At 33.7% G+C, this 19,267-nt stretch overlaps 1 protein-coding gene across 1 annotated transcript; it reads left to right on the plus strand.

Moving 5' to 3' along the window:
* Nucleotides 1–226: 226 nt before the first annotated feature.
* Nucleotides 227–15,922, plus strand: LOC125651360 (homeobox protein unc-42-like). Its single transcript, XM_056167139.1, has 4 exons — nucleotides 227–355; nucleotides 1,263–1,510; nucleotides 14,430–14,729; nucleotides 15,191–15,922. Exons 1-4 carry the CDS (start codon nucleotides 235–237, stop codon nucleotides 15,290–15,292), a joined length of 771 nt encoding a protein of 256 aa, XP_056023114.1. The 5' UTR covers nucleotides 227–234; the 3' UTR covers nucleotides 15,293–15,922.
* The last annotated feature ends 3,345 nt before the right edge of the window (nucleotides 15,923–19,267 follow it).

The following is a 19,267-nucleotide window of genomic DNA, read 5'->3' on the forward strand; positions in this document are numbered from 1 at the left end:
ATAATTATGCGGCGAGCTCTTTGATTCCAAACGGACCAATCGCCGGTCAATTTCGAGCAAGACATGTTCTTTGTATTCTGATAGTGGTTTCGTGTAATTTGATTGGCCGAGAGCCTTTAGGTAGAAAAAATCTCCCTACTTCGTACTATAAATCAACAGATAAGAAAATTATATTAGGCATTTAATTTTCATCCTCCGTCATAACGATCATAAAATATATATTTTGGGGAAAAAATGACGGACGATAGAATCCAACACGGGGAAGAAGGTACAAGCAAGAGAAAACTGGATGAATTTTCTGCTCTTTACAATTTGGACAATGGCTCCAGCGCTCGGAATCTCTCCGACCCTAATGGTAGGTATTTAGTAACCTTGTTCATCAACGGAGATGAATTCAATTTAGTTGACCACTAATAAGTTTTGTGAATTAACCTAATTTACAACTACCCCATTAATCACGGAATTGAAAAATGGAAGGCAGTGAATTATCAGGTGGGTTGTTAGAGGTCTAGGTACATAATCACGTTTAACTCACAATACTGTAAATTAGGGATTCTAGATTTAGTTAATACCGTGATTTAGTAACGATACGAGATATAAATTACGAGATACTTTCCGACATTAAACAGTGCTGGTGAAATTACAGGTAATTTATCACATCTCCGAACGTATTCTTCGCCGAAGTTTGGACTAACTAAATTTTGGAATTCATGGGGCTCCTGTAATTTGTTTTTGCTGTGAGTGAATAAGATTAATAAAATTTGATAGAATTTGTAGTGGCGACCATGGTAAGTATTTTTATCGAATTTCGTAGTGACCATACAATGATTAGGGGCGTGAAGAACACCCAATAAATTTGATAAAATTGCTTTTACAATTTAATTTAGCACAGCTTTATATAACTTGAATTCTTCGGAATTGCTTGTTTAGCTATATTTTATTGCTATTAGCTGTTTGCTATTAGCTGTTTGTTCAATTCATCTGGGCGACAGGAAGCTGAACCGGTAGTAGATAATCTTTGTACATGTATTTTGCTATTCATTGCAATTTGGAAGCATTTATTTTCAACAATATTTAGAATAGTTTGTGTACAAATTATCTTGTTTTAATTTTTATGTCTCTACAAATCGTGAAAAATTTATTTCATTTCAGACAATGAAGAAATTAAATGCTGAGAGAAATTCAGAAAAGGTTTTACTAATAATTGTGTTATACTTCCTCAAGCAAATGTCGTCCAAGAACTGTTCTTTTACTTTTCGTAGGTCCGGAAGGGGCCTTTAAGAAAATAAAACATGAACCTGGAACAGGAACCAGCAATTCCGGAATAGGCAATCCCGGAGGTTCGAATCCAGCTACATGCCCGACTCCCGCAAGACGGCGTCACCGGACCACATTTACACAGGAACAACTACAGGAATTAGAAAATGCGTTCGCAAAAAGTCACTATCCCGACATTTACTGCCGCGAGGAGCTAGCAAGGATTACCAAACTCAATGAGGCTAGAATTCAGGTAAAATAACTAGAATTCAGGTAAAATAGCTAGAATTCACGTAAAATAACAACTAGCAAAACTTAGAGCTTTTAATTCCTTGCTAGAATTCAAATAAAATAGCAACTATCACAACCAAATTTAGAGTTTTTCTACCTGGGAAGGGGGATAGTAGTAATGATCATGGTAATAATAATATCCTTTATGTCTACAGGATTTCATAATTAGTTATTTTACAAACTAGTTTACATTGTAGTCCTGTCTTTAACATATAAATATACAAATCAAAACATATCGATATCATTAACCATGGAAGTGAAATTACCACAGATATAAGAGTTACCCAAATACCCATAAACTCGAGAATCATTGAGAATCACAATATTGTTGCTGGTTTTAGATATGTCAAAGAATTTACTTTAAAAATCTGGTGAAGGTATCCATGATGTTACTCTACTCGTATAATAGGAAAATATTTTGATTCACTGATTGGAAAAGATTTGTTTTGCATCCTATCTATGTTATTCGACGTAGGACAACTTAAACTTCCCATTGACCGGTGGTCAAAATTTCTATTTCCCGTGTCGTTCAAACTAATTGTGACAGTACGTTAAAAATTGTGTCCCCACACGTGTGTCTGTACCAGTATTTAGCCATGTCTCAATGAAACAAACAAGATGAACTTCAGAGGGAACAAAAACAGTCATATGGTCAAACTTTGTATCAGGGATATATAGTTGAGGTGAATGACTACTAAGTAAGTAAGTAATTGATTACTTACTTATTGATTGATTACTAATTGATTTGGACTATGAATGGATTTTATTAATAGTTTAGAAATTATACAATTGAAATATGGTGAAAATAATGATTTGAAAAAGAGAATATCCGAACTTTAAGGCGACATGCTGCAATTTTGTTTTCAAAAAAAAAAAAAAAAAAAAAAAAAAAAAAAAAAAATTAATTATGAAAATGGATATTAGATTTATGATTATAATTTCCACCGCATGGAATTTAATTTTTGTCCACGATTTCTCAGTTATATCCACAGTGAGGAAACTTGATATGGAGTTATATATACGTAAGAGCAATATGTTACAATGTTTGAACATGGTAGAATTTATTCAAGTTCCTGAAATTTTAGGTTTTTGATCTTTGTAATACTTACAACCAGAATAAGCCAAAAAATATCAACTTATTTATGTATTTTATTTTTGTTTGTAACAAGTGTCCTCAATGGAACTATATTTTTTTGGAGGTTTTTTATTTCGGAAGAAGATAAACTGCAAGAAATGATATACTATTCCTTTATATTTATTTATTTATCTATTGAGTGTTCATCTATTGATTTATTTATCCATCTATTCCATGAGGAAATTCGATATAAAAGGATATTGATCTATATCTACATAAAAGAAAATTATCATACCTCTATCAACGACTTAGAAATTTTTAAGAAAGTAATTCATTGGTTTAAAATGGGTTCCGAAACTTGTTCTGGACTTTGGAAATATGTTCTCAGAGATATAATTAGTGAATCCGACGCTTTACGACTGACAGAACTGACCATAATTAAAAGCTAGAATTCCCCATTGAGCAAATAAACAAGAGGTCTAGTCGGAAAATTATCAATATTTGTACCAAAAATCCGTGCTCGGAAACAAACGAGGAAAATTTTGTTTGACAGATGGAGCTAAACTAAACACGAAACGCACCGCGGGGAGGGGTTCCGAAGGACCTAACAAAATCATTAACGTCCGAAACTTCAAAAGATCTTTAATATTCCTTAGTTTAAACGATTGTCGAGGAAATTTTTACGCTTTATTCCACCTAGAATTCTATTGACAGAACGTCATTTTATATTTTCCCTTCGACAATTAATAGTTCAAATCAAAATATCAACCCTGTTCAAACTACAAATGTAAACTTTCCAAGAAAAAATACCCAATTCCTTGATATAACATTTGACAATCAGGGTCCGGTAATTATTACATCAACAGCACACACTCATCTTGGTGTTAAATTTCATTCATATGCAACGTAGAGTACACATATTCAAACAATTCATGAAAAAGCATCTTCTAGACTGAACTTAATAAGAATATCAAAATTCAAGATTAATTGCAAAGCATTAATCAATGTTTATTATTTTTCTTTTATATGTCCCCTATTAGAATATGATGATGTACTCGTTGTATGCATCATGTCCTCACCTCTATTTTGTGCTAATGAACATATATATGTGCATTTATTATTTATGTACTTGTACCCGTGGCAATATTGTTTAAATACTAATTTTATATATTTATGTACCCCGTGTACCATTGTGTGGATGGTCTGAGTGAATGAATGAATGAATGAATTGAATTGTTATTTGGGATAGGTAGAAGACTTTGAAGTAAAAGCTATTGGAATATAAGTACTGGATAGTATAGGCCATTTTGTTTGAAATATTTTTAAGAATTAAAATGAGTCCAATTGGCTCAAACAAGTAATTTTCTGTAAATAATGACAATTTTATGCATTCATCTGCATTTATTTCCAGATTTAAAACAATTAAAATCTTTCAATTACATCCCCTGAATTTTTGCCACCTGGACAAAAATTCAATCTGCTAGATAAGTTGGCTCCTATAGGATCAATCTTGACACACTTGCAATCATTTCGAAGTTGATAAATATCATTCATTTATAATTTTTTATGATATTAGAAAGGAATAAGATGATTTGGGGTGAGAAAAAATCCACCAAAATGAGCTTTACTACCTCTTTAAGATGTAAATCTTCTCGTTCATGTCTATGTGAAGAACAAGGATGGGATCTTCACAAACTAGTATTATTCTTTAAAATAACAAATGACTCCTCGCCCCAATATCTTACAGATCGTTTAGAACCCTATATTCCCAAACAGTCTTAATCAATAACTCCTTTAAGATTCCTCCAATTAGAACAGTCTAGTACATGTATAGGGAAAGCTTTCTTCCATCAACAGCACAATTATATAATAATCTTCCATGCAGCGAACATTTAAAAAGTTCCCAACGTTTCAATATCAAATAATAATTAAAAAGCTATTTTGTAGGAGTAGTATTGAATATTTCAATGTTGGTATATGTAATAGAAAGTACAATATCATACATTGTCAGTTAAAAAATAACTCTGATCTCTCCACCCCCCACCATCACTTGCCAGACTCGTCCAAATGTAATAATTGTGATGCACCCTGTGAGGATGCAAATCATTACTTTTTTTAATGCTCTGCTACTAATAATTATTGATATGATCTTCTTCATAATATAAAAACAATGATGTCTGACACTGGTACACGCGTATCCACAAATCTTTTATTATTTGGAAATTCTGATATTGATTTTGACACAAATAAGAACCTTTTTTAACTTGTGCACAAATTCATTGCACTTACCGAAAGATTTAGGTAATCTTCAAATATAAGTATATAATATATTTCTGAAAATGTATATAACCGGTACCATAAATACTCTATTTATACTTGTATGGTACTCTAAACTGTACTATGTACTGTGTATGTTAATTTTGTTTTTGTTTTTTACATATACAAACATACCCCAAATTGATTACATATGTTATACAATATTTTGTACATGTACATATTCTGTTTGATCATTAGCAGAGGGCTCATATAGGCTAAGCCTGCTGCCTTTTCTGCCCAACTGTAGTACGATATGTGTTTAGATTTTTTAAAAAGTTAAGCTGAAGTTGATAAATATAATTAGGTATGCCAAGTTTTAATGGCGATAATGCTTAGTTCTGTAAATTTCTAAAGAAAAGAACAACTGTATTTCATAAGGGATCTATTTGACTTCAAAAATTGATAGTTATGCTCGGATTTTTTTTTTTAAGAATGTCTGTTTTTAGCATGTGTCAATTACCGAGATTATAAAGCATGGTATTTTACTGCCATTTTCTGTGAAATGTGATTATGAGAAGGGTTAGGATAGTAAATGAAATAAACACAAATAAATTGTTATTATGAATGATGTTATTTATCAATTCAATGTGTTTAGAACTTGGAAATACACACAATGATGTTTAACAAGCTTTAGTGTTCCATCATATCTTCACGGTTCGATGTAGCATAAGTATTGTAACATTTGCATGCGTATACTGAACTATTATTGCGTGAACATAATCGAAAATTATCATATATTTATATTCACATTTCCAATGTTATTACCTTTGATATATTTACAAATTGTAGTGATGGTCATTTCCTCATGAATGCGCTGCAGTTGTGAACAATGCGCGTATAAATCATGAAAAATATAGTACGTTTATTTCATCGGCTGAGAATTCCGAAAGAAACTAGATTGAAGATATAGAAAATAAATTTTAATTTTGAAAATACGTGAGGTTATGAACTGTGACGCTTCGTGTCACTCCGGCATACATGAACTTCATGGAGTGTGTCCATGAAGTACGCCGACGTGGAGCGCCACTCCCTCGTGTATTTTCTAATCTAATGAAGGTATTCCATGTATAATGAAAGGTTAATGAACAATTTTGAAGGATTTAGATCAACAGAAAAGTTTAATGTTAAATAATGATGAAAGTGAAGTAGATGAAATTCACATGACTGGTAAATGATTAGAAGCTGACCTTTTTGCACTTAAGACTTTTTGGAAGAGTTGTCTGCCCTTTGTAGAAATAAGAAAAATCTAATTTTCTAAAAATGTGTATGGTCAATGATTAATTTTATTTCATATATTCATAAAAAGAAAGTATATGTAACTTTCTACCAAGAGATAATCATGAAAATGTAATTTGTTTTTAAAATATTGTAATAAAACATGCTTTCCCCATATACTTCAATGTTAAATTCTAGGTGAAATAAATCAGGCAGTTAACAAAATTTTAAAAATTGCTATGGTGGATTATTTTTATTTGATGGACTCTTCAAACTGATACCATGATTACAAATATTCCACAGATATGAAATATGGTCATTATACATTGAATACTTTAAAATCAGGTCCCAGGATACGCTCACAATCGCAGAGTATACGGCGCGGATCTAAGTAGTCGGATTTTAATTAAATGGATGTAGTTTCAAAATTTAAATTTATTTTTTAGATATTAGAATATTACACGAAAAATACATAATTTTTGCACGAATATCATGTGAATAAATTAGCCAGTGCAAAATACATTAAATCATTCTGTAACTGTTGTAAATATGAAGATGCACAGTCCCTTTTATAATAAAAGGTCATTTATTTGCTCCTAATATTAGAACAGCAGGGGGGGGGGGGGGTGTCGCGGCGAGTGTGACCGGTTAGTGGGGAAGCTTGGTCCTCCTCGGCGCTGGATCCCGCCTCTGGTGTATCCGGTGATCCGTGTTTGTCCTATTCTTAGTTTTGTTAATATTCTTTGTTTTATTTATAAGATTGATCTTTTCGCCATATCCATGTTCTTCTTTGTACATGTAGTTTACTGAACGATGAAACTTATAGCCATAAATAGATAATATGCCCTAAAAACTGGAAATTATTTCGGGTTGCAGAAGTTGTATAATATATTTATAGTCGGCTTTTGACCTTGTATTACCTAGTTGGACAAACAAATCGATCCAGTGTCCATTAAGTATTGATGCGTGGACGTTGGCAGCATGATGGCAGTTTACCTGTGTGAAAAGCTTTACCCGACCTTACATTATTAATGGATCCCGTCACGTACAGTCAAAAATCAGATCCACAAATACCAACAATGTTTTCATAGCGGTCCACTTGACGAATGCATCTGATAATAATCAAATCTCTCTCTCTCTCTCTCTCTCTCTCTCTCTCTCTCTCTCTCTCTCGTTCCAGCGATTAGAGAGAATGCTTTAGAGGTATGACCAAGAGTGCACACAAAACAATTTTCTATTGTACATGTTGATGCTTATTATAGAACAGTAAACCACAGCACCCTGATGATGCAATCTTGAAAATTATTTTTGTACTAATATACGATAAATTTGATATAGTATAAAATGTATAATAACTTTATACGATTATTCTAACATCCGTTCTTACTAAGTAATTGTATTTACAAATTCATAGAAATATCGATACTTATTTTTTTCTTCTTTAAACAAATTAGTTTGCGGGTTATATTGAACAGCAATAATACATTCATAAAAACACGAGGAGCTTCACATTACGTCACTGTAAGTGTTGCCTTCACATTATTTACCATGTTCACTAAAAATTGCAGGTTTTTCTGCCTTCACATTATTTACCATGTTCACTAAAAATTGCAGGTTTTTCTGCCTTCACATTATTTACCATGTTCATTGAAAATTGCAGGTTTTTCTGCCTTCACATTATTTACCATGTTCACTGAAAATTGCAGGTTTTTCTGCCTTCACATTATTTACCATGTTCACTGAAAATTCCAGGTTTTTCTGCCTTCACATTATTTACCATGTTCACTGAAAATTCCAGGTTTTTCTGCCTTCACATTATTTACCATGTTCACTGAAAATTCCAGGTTTTTCTGCCTTCACATTATTTACCATGTTCACTGAAAATTCCAGGTTTTTCTGCCTTCACATTATTTACCATGTTCACTGAAAATTGCAGGTTTTTCTGCCTTCACATTATTTACCATGTTCACTGAAAATTGCAGGTTTTTCTGCCTTCACAGTATTTACCATGTTCACTGAAAATTCCAGGTTTTTCTGCCTTCACAGTATTTACCATGTTCACTGAAAATTGCAGGTTTTTCTGCCTTCACAGTATTTAGAATGTTCACTGAAAATTCCAGGTTTTTCTGCCTTCACAGTATTTAGAATGTTCACTGAAAATTTCAGGTCTTTCTGCATTCACAGTATTTACCATGTTCACTGAAAATTGCAGGTTTTTCTGCCTTCACATTATTTACCATGTTCACTGAAAATTGCAGGTTTTTCTGCCTTCACATTATTTACCATGTTCACTGAAAATTGCAGGTTTTTCTGCTCTTCTGGGTCTGCGTTTGTATAGTTCGCATTATAGACATCATAGTCATATTACATAAGGAAAAAAAAAACACTATACAGAATAAATGCCTTTTCGGTCCTTATAAATATTCAGAAATTCAAAAGCTTTAAAGTTATACTGAATCATCACTCTTATCACTATCATTTGTTTGGGTTAAATAATATTTATTCAAATAATGTAGTATTTCAGTAGCATCATACCAAACAATCACTGCTGATATACAAGCCAAAAAAGGCAGGTATATGTTTCCCGCTCTCTATTCTTAATCACCGTTTGAAGTAGACGTAGCTTGTAAATAATATGAATATTTAGATTGAAATATGGATGTAAAGCAGAACAAAAGTGTGTACATATTTTAAAAAAACATACATGGATAGATTATTATAGATTTATAATGGACACATGGACAGTAAATATAAACACATAAATAGATAATGTTAGATTTATAATGGATACAGAGAATATTTACACTTTTGGGGTAACATCATTAAGCATCAGATTAAAAATATCAAATGCAAGCACTTCATTACCATGGCAATACATTTATGTTACTACACCGTTTGTATTTCACTAAGATGCATGTTACATGTCAACGCAATTTTACACCTGGCCCAACGAACACATGTCACTTTCAAAAATTTAACACAATAAGTAATGTGTGCGAATGTACAGTCATATGAATATATATTATCACGCATAATTGAATTACATGTATGTGGCTTTATAAAGTTTATAACAACAAGAAATAAATTTGAATTTTTGGTTTGAGACAAGTCTCTTGATCGTACACAAATAAATGTGAGGAAAGTATAGAACTTAATGTAGATATCGTTAATGATGTATACAGAGGCGGATCTAGAGGGGTTACAGGAGCTGACCCCCCCCCCCCCCCACCCCCACCCACCCCGTACTTTTTGATTGAACAATTTTAATATTCCCTGCCCATACACCGATACATGTAGATGGGTTTACAGCGGGTGCCTCCTGAATGTATTTGTTGGTAGGCTGCCTTTTTAAAGGAAGTTTGTTCTTCCGCTTTTGAGCATAACAGCGCAGGATGATATAACTGTACAAAACAGTTCAATACTTATTCTAATGGTTCAAATATATTTACTACTTAAACAGATGGATTTTTTTTTTTAAAATTGATTCAAATTTTGAAAGGGTTTGGAGAGGACTACCGATGTCTTATTTGTATATATTTGTAAATATGTAAATAAACCGATGAGCTGTATAGATTAAGGAAATAAAGAATCTGAAAAAAGCTACATTTTGTGGTGGAAGGGATTCTTTAATCAAAAAGATCTAAATTTGCACAATTTTACAGTTTTTGTTTTATCCAACATATCGTCAATAATTATACACCTAGCTGTGAATTTCAATTTTGTAATTCATGATGCATGTAGTAGAAACTTTGATCTAATTAAGATGTTGTAAATTAATTAATTTGCTTGATATGTTTTTCTAAACAGAACACCGATTCTCAAAAGATTTATATTGATTTACCTGAAATTTTGTGTAAAATTCAGCATTTTGGTCAATAATTCAAAATATGTGATCTTTAACCCCCACTTTCTTTAGTTCCAATTTAAATTTTAAGGCAAGACTTTGTGATTTATGTGCAATTTTAAAAAATACAATTCTCACACAGACCACGAAACAACTCTAAACTATTTCATACTTTCCGTAAAAGGGATTGCTTTTATTTTCATATATGCTTCGGGATTTTTTGTTTTGCCCCACCCCCTAAATGGTCCTTTAAATTGACTGAAAATTTTAAGGCAAATGTTATTTTGATGATGGACGTATGCACAAATTTGTGTATATTTGAAAATAAAAAAATGAAATAATTTTACGAATTTTGTGTCACAGCTAGACTTAGAAAAGCAGAAGCTCAGGAGCTAGAAGCGTGAGAGTTGTACCTTCACATGCAAATACAAAATGAGGCCTCGAGAAAGACTATCTCGTCTATAGCACTAATAGTCGAGCTATCTTCTTTGATTAAAGTATTATTAACATAATTAGTATGATTAATATTAACATTATCATCAAAATTATTATATTGCACGTTTTATGATTTGAAGCCAGGACTTTGACGTATATTTCTTGTTACTGCTACAACAGTGCAGAGAATATGTTTACATACGATTATACATGTATACAGTGTATAATGAAATCGTCATCTCCGTCATCGTAAACAGTACATAATGAAATTGCCGTCATCGTATACATAAATAATGAAATTGCCATCGCCGTCATCATATATAGTATATAATGAAATTGTCATTGCCATCGTCGTATACCGTATATAAGGATATTGTCATCGCCCTCGTCGTCAGCAGTTAATAATGAAATTGTCATCGCCTTCATCGTATACAGTATATAATGAAACTGTCGTCGTCGTCATCATATAAGTAAATAATGAAATTGTCATCGCTCTCATCGTATACTGTAAATAATGAAATTGTCATCGCCCTCATCGTATAGAGTAAATAATGAAATTGTCATCGCCGTCATCATATATAGTAAATAATGAAATTGTCATCGCCGTCATCATATATAGTAAATAATGAAATTGTCATCGCCGTCATTGTATAGAGTAAATAATGAAATTGTCATCGCCGTCATCATATACAGTAAATAATGAAATTGTCATCGCCGTCATCGCACAATAAGAAAGGTGTACAAATCTGTCTCCGCAAAATAGAACACGTGAAATGGGTAAAGCATGGCTTAAAAGACGAGTTCCATTTATATCAAAATACTTCTATATCAATCTACGTACTTTGTATAATAAGTAGGCCTAAACGATGGAAAGTACATGTACATGCTCTCGAAAAGTAAAAAAAAAAAAACAACAAAAAAACTAACAATTGAAGATTTTTTTTTAAAAATGGATATTTATCGCTGAATAGAAGAATTAAACAAATGGAAACGGCTTCTACCTGTGTGTATTTATAGAGTGATTGTTACATTATCGTGCTGTTTGTATGGCGTTTGGTAATAAGGAATAAATAATTATTTTGTGTATGAGGAATAAATAACTATTTTATGTATGAGGAATAAATATTTATTTTGTGTATGAGGAATAAGAAAGAACGAGACATTGTTAAACAAATAGGGAAAAAGTAAATAAAATGTACTCCCCCTTCTGATGTAATGAAAATATTTACATGAACAATGTGCGTATGAATCTCTATAAATATATTATAACTATTTCAACGGCTGCCCATATTCCGATGAAAGTATAATGTGATTATAAAAAATAAATATGAGGGTATGGACAGGCAGCAAACTTTTCATGAAGCGCTAACGCGCTCTTTGAACTGGCGTGAAGCTCTTTCTTTAAAAAAAAAAAAAAAAAAAAAAAATTCACGTATGTTATACTTGCTATTTTGTATGGACCATCTTTTTTTGTTTTTTGTTTTTTGTTGTTGTAAAGTTGTGATGAAATTCGCATAAATTATTTGCTTTTGATATTATTTGGAAGCTTATCAATAGATAAATTAATTGATCAAGAGGAGCTGACTCTCCACAAAAATAAATTCATAAATATTATCATTTACGTGAATTTTGTCATGGATTTCAAATTGATTTTAGAACTGCTCATTTTGGGGGTAAATACAAAAACCATTTTGGTGAATGACACATTTTATACTCCACCATGTTATGATTGAAATTTAATATAAAAATTTAATTCCTTTTTCGCCTTTTTACAAATCTTAGTTTACTTTACACATGCTCATTTTCGTTTTTCTATATTTTACCATCTTCCTGTCTCTACTGACCATTCAAAATGATTTACATATAAAGCTGAAGCTGGCATGAGAGGTATAAAAAAAATTTTTAAATGTAAGTCTATTTTGTACTCCAAAGATTTTTTATAATAAAAACATCTAGAAAATCAAACATACCACTTCTATAAATTTTGATAAAATTATTTAATTCACGATACATATCGAAGCAGATTCTACAAGCAACTTAGACAGTTAGAAAATCGAATAACAATTTTTCTCTTAATCTTTGTATTGAAACTTGCGTTATCTCTTTAGGATTAGGCCAACGATACTAAAGCAATTTCTTAAAGACGACCCCGCCAATTTTGCTAGCACTAATACTAAATTATTAATGTAAACTTTTTCAATACAGTCTGCAGTAGTCTTGTGTAGATGAAACTACAGGAACTATTTTGTTCCGGTAACGAAGTTTCCAACTCAGCGACAGCGAGACAGTGTATGCTTGTAACTTGCGGTATACGGAAAAAGAAAAATTCAATTTGGAAAGAGCCAGCACGGCAATGCGCTAGAGGCTGGAGTGTCGGCGCTGATGAATTTTCATTTGTCGTTAATGCAGTGAAAGAAAGCACTAAGAGAGTTTCCCATTAGCGGCTCTGTCTTTTTTCATTATCTCGTCCATTCTCTGGAGACGATCAACCTCCAACGAAAGGACACCCGTTAACAAAAAAAAAACCCAGGAAGTATTTTTGTAACATCAATTTGACTCTTTTCGTTGTAACAATGTACATGAAGACAAAGTTCTTTTTCCAAGAAGGCGCGTAATCGAACTTTAAAATAAAACATGTATGTATACGTATCAAAATAAGGCCTTCAAATAATTCGTGATTTGCGTGTGTAGGCATTTTTTTCGAACAACAGGCGTGAAAAGTATTTTACTATTATGCACGTGTTAGACGGTACGCCACCAATTTGCGACATCCTTCTGGTCACGTGCGAGACGCGCATTCTGAAACGTGTCATGATTACGTCGTTATAGACACACGATCGGTCTACCGGTGAGAAAATAGGTAGTTTGTCCCGTCGTGTGCTGTAGCTGTTAATACACAGATAGGTAGATTAAAGGGGCATTAGCTGTGAAAGTGTTGCCAATCATTTTCCCCTCAAAATATCTGACATAGGAATATAAATAAATGACTAATAAAACACTTATTTTGTACAAAAACAATAGAAACCTGATAAAACTACGGTCGATAACCACTTTTAGTGTGAAGAAATATACGAGGAAGATTTACTATCCTGCAAGACAATGATTATTTATTCACCAAAATCATATTCATGTGCCTGCTTTGAGGTTAAAAAGTGTTTGAAACAATTAAATACTGGTGTTATTACTGAAATCTGTAATATAGAGCAATTTTCATTGAATTTATTTGTTGGTGACAAAATGACAGCTAATGCCCCTTTAAAATTTCCAAATATGCATGTACATCATTGATACTTGCATTGACAAATACAATTACTGCGTGATCAAACCTTTATTTCTATGCTTGTCTTCAAATGACTATTTTTTTGTTCAAAAGTTTCGCTGCCCCAAAACACTCCAAAACCATTCCCGTTGCAGTTCTCTATTTCTCCAAAATCAAGTACATTTTCCGTTGCAGGAATAATTGAAATCAATTCTGCTTTCTGGGATTCAATGACCGCATTGAAAACCAACATGCTGAATGACGAGCGACGACGATAATTGCAGAGGACTTTCCAGCACGCGCTACGAATTGACGTCTGCTTCATTAATCTCACTAGAAATATTTGGTCTCTTGGTTCATCAAAAGCTATTTCTTTTCAATTACGTATGCAAAACATCGTGTACTTCAAGGGACTGTGCCCGCTTTCGCTGTCTTTAGAAAATAGACCCTCTTCTTCCGGGGTTCCTTTGTAGATTTCGTGTAGGATCGCCGGCGAGTTCGACTTTGCATGAGTAATAAATCCTCGCATTTTTTGACTAATCAGAAAATTTGCAAGTATCTGCATGAATTGTCTACGACTTCAGTTTTGACAGAAATAGAGTTCTTGCATTGCAAAAGCACACAGCACATGCACTATGCTACTTTCATAAACTACAACTTTTGTATAAAACAGGCTGATTTAAATAGATCCCATTACATTTGATTCCATTGATTGAAACTTATAAAAAAAATTTCAGGTTTGGTTCCAGAACAGGAGAGCAAAATACAGAAAACAAGAAAAACAGCTGGCCAAGTCCCTGTCCCCCGTGATGAACCCGGCCTGCGGAGCCATGATGAAAAATATTTACCCTACCACGTCACGACCTTACGGGGCATACCCCACCCCTCCAATGAACACCATGTCTCGATACCCCCAGATGAACACTAGTTACCCTCCCGTGGCTCAGTTCTCAAGCATGCCCGGAATGTCTACTGCTAATATGGCGACAATGCCTAGACAAGTCCAACAGTTTCCAATGACAACAGATTATAATTTGGTAATTTTAAGCGCTTTTAAAACAATGCTTTTTTAGACTTGAAATAAATTGAATAGTGAATTTATATTTTTCCCATTTTTAGGGATGATGATGACGGTGATGAAGTTCATAACATTAAATACTGTATACAGGGAAATCTTCGCCACCGTTTTATTTTCGCCCTTGTTCTCAGTGGGCGAATTTAAGACTGGGCGAAATTGGTTTTTTCCCTCATATCTATCTTTAACACAACTGTGTCTGAGCGAAGTTAAAACAGAGCGAAAACGTCAACAAGTGTAGAAAGGCGAAAATAACATAGGGCGAAAATAACCCTGTATACAGTAATGATTTTTTTTTTAACTTGATACATTTTAAAAATAAAATGAACTGATCTTTTCCAATAAACTCATCCTTGTTTAAAGATGATGATGATGACAGCGATGAAAATGTTGATAATGGATTTTTTTATTTTTTTTTGGCAGGATGCCCATGAAGACGATTGGTACAACAAGAGCCTAACAGCCTTACGAATGAATAACACACATCACGGTCTATCTAATCCAGTGTTACAATACCAAGCATGATAGGAACGCACCTGTTCTACTGACGATCTCGCTATAGTGTAACAATGCTGAAGACATGAAACACCCATAACGATATTAATCTGATATTTAGTGCTGAATGAAAATGAATGTGTGTTATATTTAATGGAACTGAATTTTTTAAAAGTTCAGTTCAAATGACAAATAGGAATCAATTATATATGATTATTTTCAGATTGCTTTCCCCCGTTTGATTATGATAGATAGAAGACATATCAGAGACATGTTATATACGTCTCTGGAAATATTCTTGCGCGGGGTGTGAAATGGCATGACTCGGTCATGACGTGGTGCATGTTGGGATATCTGTTGTGTTTTATGGCTGTAAGACGATATTTTTTAGAAATTTATTACGCTTTGGGCATCTTTGTATCATATACATTGTAAGTATCAAAATTTCTGAAAGAAATGTACATATACATTTTGAAAATAAACTTAAAATCATGTACTGGTTATTTACACAGAGTTGTGATAAAATCTATTATGCTATCAAACATTCCCTTAAAAAATATTTTGGATATTTTTACTGAAATATTGGACATACACTCATGTTTAATTCAATTTTATTTACAAACTATTAAGAGTACATGTATAATAAAAGCGTAAAACATAGCTGATTTATTGTTTCTACACCACAGACCCTATAGAGAAAGGAAACTCTATAAGCAATACATTATCTTATACAAAGAATGTTGCTCAAGAAGAAATAATTGTTCTGTAGGAGAAAACACGAATCAATGTGTCATATGCCGACCCAAAACATCGCAATGGTTTGTCATCATTATCCGTTTTCTTTTCATCATCCTTCAATGTTTGATGGAGTTTGAAGTGGGGTACTTAACTCCCCCTCCCCGGGGGCTTGTTCATTCCAGCACGCTCACTCGGCCTTACATGGTCGTCAATAATTAACCGCGGCCACCTGGTCAGTTTAACAAGGGGGCGTGGCCGATAACGCTAGTCCTCCGCGCGAGGAACTCGGAAGTTGGACATCTCTCGTGCACAATTGGACCATTTGGCTGGTCTCTGTAGAAAAGAATACGCGTGAGAAATCAATATTCCGTGGGACAATAAAACGCCCGGATTTTCATTCACCGGGATTTAAGTTATTTTACAAAGGTCTACGAGACGACCAATATTGTTTGACAATGCAGTAATTACTGTTGAAAGCACGTTAGAATCTTCCATTAAAGTACATTAGCATAGAGTATCTTCCCCGCCATTGCGCGTTATAGACAGGATCGATGGACTATTGGAGCTGGTAGTGTATTTCATCTATCAACGAATTTGGTAGAAAAGTAAATATGTCCAACATACCTGCACTGTTCTTCGTGATTATATCTAAACATGGCTTTATAAACGTGAACCACGAGGGCACGTGAACCACGCGGGCACTTGTTTCTGTCTGGAAATTAAGTTAAGTGTGTATACTAAGAAGTAACTCATTGTCATAACGTCATCACATGCTGGTGACTTCATCACGTGCCGGTGAGGTGACTGTGAGATCCAAAGAGCACGTTTCCGGGTGCCCAGTTAATCTCGGTTGAGATTGGGTTCGGCTGAATATTTGAACAGACGGTGTCAGTCTAAATATTCAGCCGAGATTAGGTGCCCGGGTTTAGGGTTAGGGTTAGAGATTAGGTGCCCGGGTTTAGGGTTAGGGTTAGAGATTAGGTGCCCGGGTTGCTCGCTCGCTTCTCTGCGACCCGGGTTTGATCTTTGTTCTCGACAGTGATTAGATGTGAGAATATACGGTCAATCGGTACCCCTCGCTTTCTAACCCCCCAACCCCCCCAAGATTCGAGAGAGCGTTACACGGTAGAGATGTTGGGGCGGACGTGTTTTATGTTACAAAAAGTCAGTAAAGGCTTAGGGGTTCAGATTACAGGTTTGGTGGCAGCCATTCAGACACGTGGGTTTTCTCCCAGTATTTTTAAGGTTTTCCTGGAATGTATCACGAATAAAGATTTACTAGGTCACCTGAGTCCGTCGCCCATTAACAAGTAAACATTTTTAACTTCTTGATCATTCCAATTCTTTTCAAATTTGGTATAAAACATCTTTGGGATAAGAGGAACATAAATTGTCAATTTCAGAACTACTGCACCCCAGAGCTATAGGAGTGGGACAAATACTGTTAAAAAGTTGTCAATTTTCAAAAATCTTCTCTACAACCGCACATCTGTAAGAAAAACTAAATGCATAGTCATGTAGAGCAGGAAGGCTTCTATCAAAATTGTAATTTTCATGATCCCTGGGGTAGAGGTCTGGTCCAAACTTTGCATATACACCTGTAGTGTTTATTAATATTCACTGAATGAAAGATGAAAATAACGAACAGTGATCAATCTCATAACTCCCATAAGCAATACAAAATAGAGAGTTGGGCAAACACGGACCCCTGGATATACCAGAGGTGCGGTCAGGTGGCATCCCCTATCGACTGGTCACACCCGCCGTGAACCCTATATCGTGCATGATCAGATAAACCGAGTTATCCGTAGTCAAAATCAGTATGCCAAGAACAGCCTAACAATCGGTATGAAACACGTCAGACAGTATTTGACCCAATGATAGGTTGTATTGGCAAACTAGATCGTTATAACGATCATAGAATTTGCGAAATGCTGACTTTAAACAAGACTGTTGAAACTCCCGCACCATCAACTTGTTTGTCTGTAACCTGACGCGTTTTAAAACTGATCATACCCAGAACAAGCTCTTGCGAATCGAATCAGTTGAGAGATATAAACACCATATGCAGGTGATAAAGAAATATTGCTCGTAAATATGGGAAGTTGACGATGGAGAAGCTGAAATCATCCCGTTTGTCGTATAAAGTTGAGTTGTTAGGTTGTCGGTAATATCCATTTTTAATAAAATATCCAGGTATGAAGCAGAAGTGGATGACTCTGTATTGTCTCTTATTTCGAGTTCACAGGGATATATGGAATTGACATATGACTGAAAATTGTTATTGTTAATAGATAAAACATCGTCGATATATCTAAATGTCAAATTGAAGGCCACAATATACTTTTCTTCCCACGTAGAAGTTTTTGAATAAATTCTGCTTCATAAAATTTAAAAACAGGTCAGATAATATAGGAGCCAAATCCGTGCCCATGGGAATTCCAACAGACTGTTGGAAGACCTGATCAAGACTACGAAGATGTTGTCAATGAGGAATTCCAGCATATTTTTTATTCCACCTTCAGAGTACTTGTGTGTGAAATCAGAGTGGTGTTTAACAAAGTAATTTTTTGGATGACCAATCACTAGACATGATTTTTTCCTCTTATATTTCTTTTGAAATTGCTTTCATCACAGACAATGAATTTTAAGTTTGGTTCAAAATAGTTCGATCCTTTAAAAAAAAAAAAAAAAAATTTGTACCACCTGTCCGCATAATCATTACCAAATATGGAGCATTGCCAAGGTCAAAGGATAATTAATATATTGGCTGTTCCATTTAAAGTAACAAATGGGTCAACGATATGATTCACGATTTTCCCCAAAATTTTCTTTTTCACTTTTAATGTTCAAAATCTACTGTCTAATGTGTTTAAGAGATTTCACAAAAAATTAAGGTTATACATTATCACAGCTCATTTTAGAGAGTTTATTATTTGTTTGTAAACAAAGATTGCAGTATGTTATTGTTTACGAAATTTTCAAAAGAAATGGATATCGATCTAAGTTTATTATATCTTTCACATTTCAAGCATTTTTGGGGTAAAATGTGTCATCTAAAAGTTAAAATTTGTGACTTTGCAAAATTAAGATGCTTTATATTACAAATTCAATATTTCACTTGTTTGTTTGTATACATAAAAAGACTGTAGTCTTTGTTTACATAACACTGATTCAAGGCTAAAATATTGCTTTTATTCTTGCATTCAGAAGGTCAAAATTTTGGCTGTCAACATTAAATCAGTTATATTTTTAATGTTTAACATC

This window comes from Ostrea edulis, chromosome 5, assembly GCF_947568905.1.
Source record: "Ostrea edulis chromosome 5, xbOstEdul1.1, whole genome shotgun sequence".
Taxonomy (NCBI): domain Eukaryota; kingdom Metazoa; phylum Mollusca; class Bivalvia; order Ostreida; family Ostreidae; genus Ostrea; species Ostrea edulis.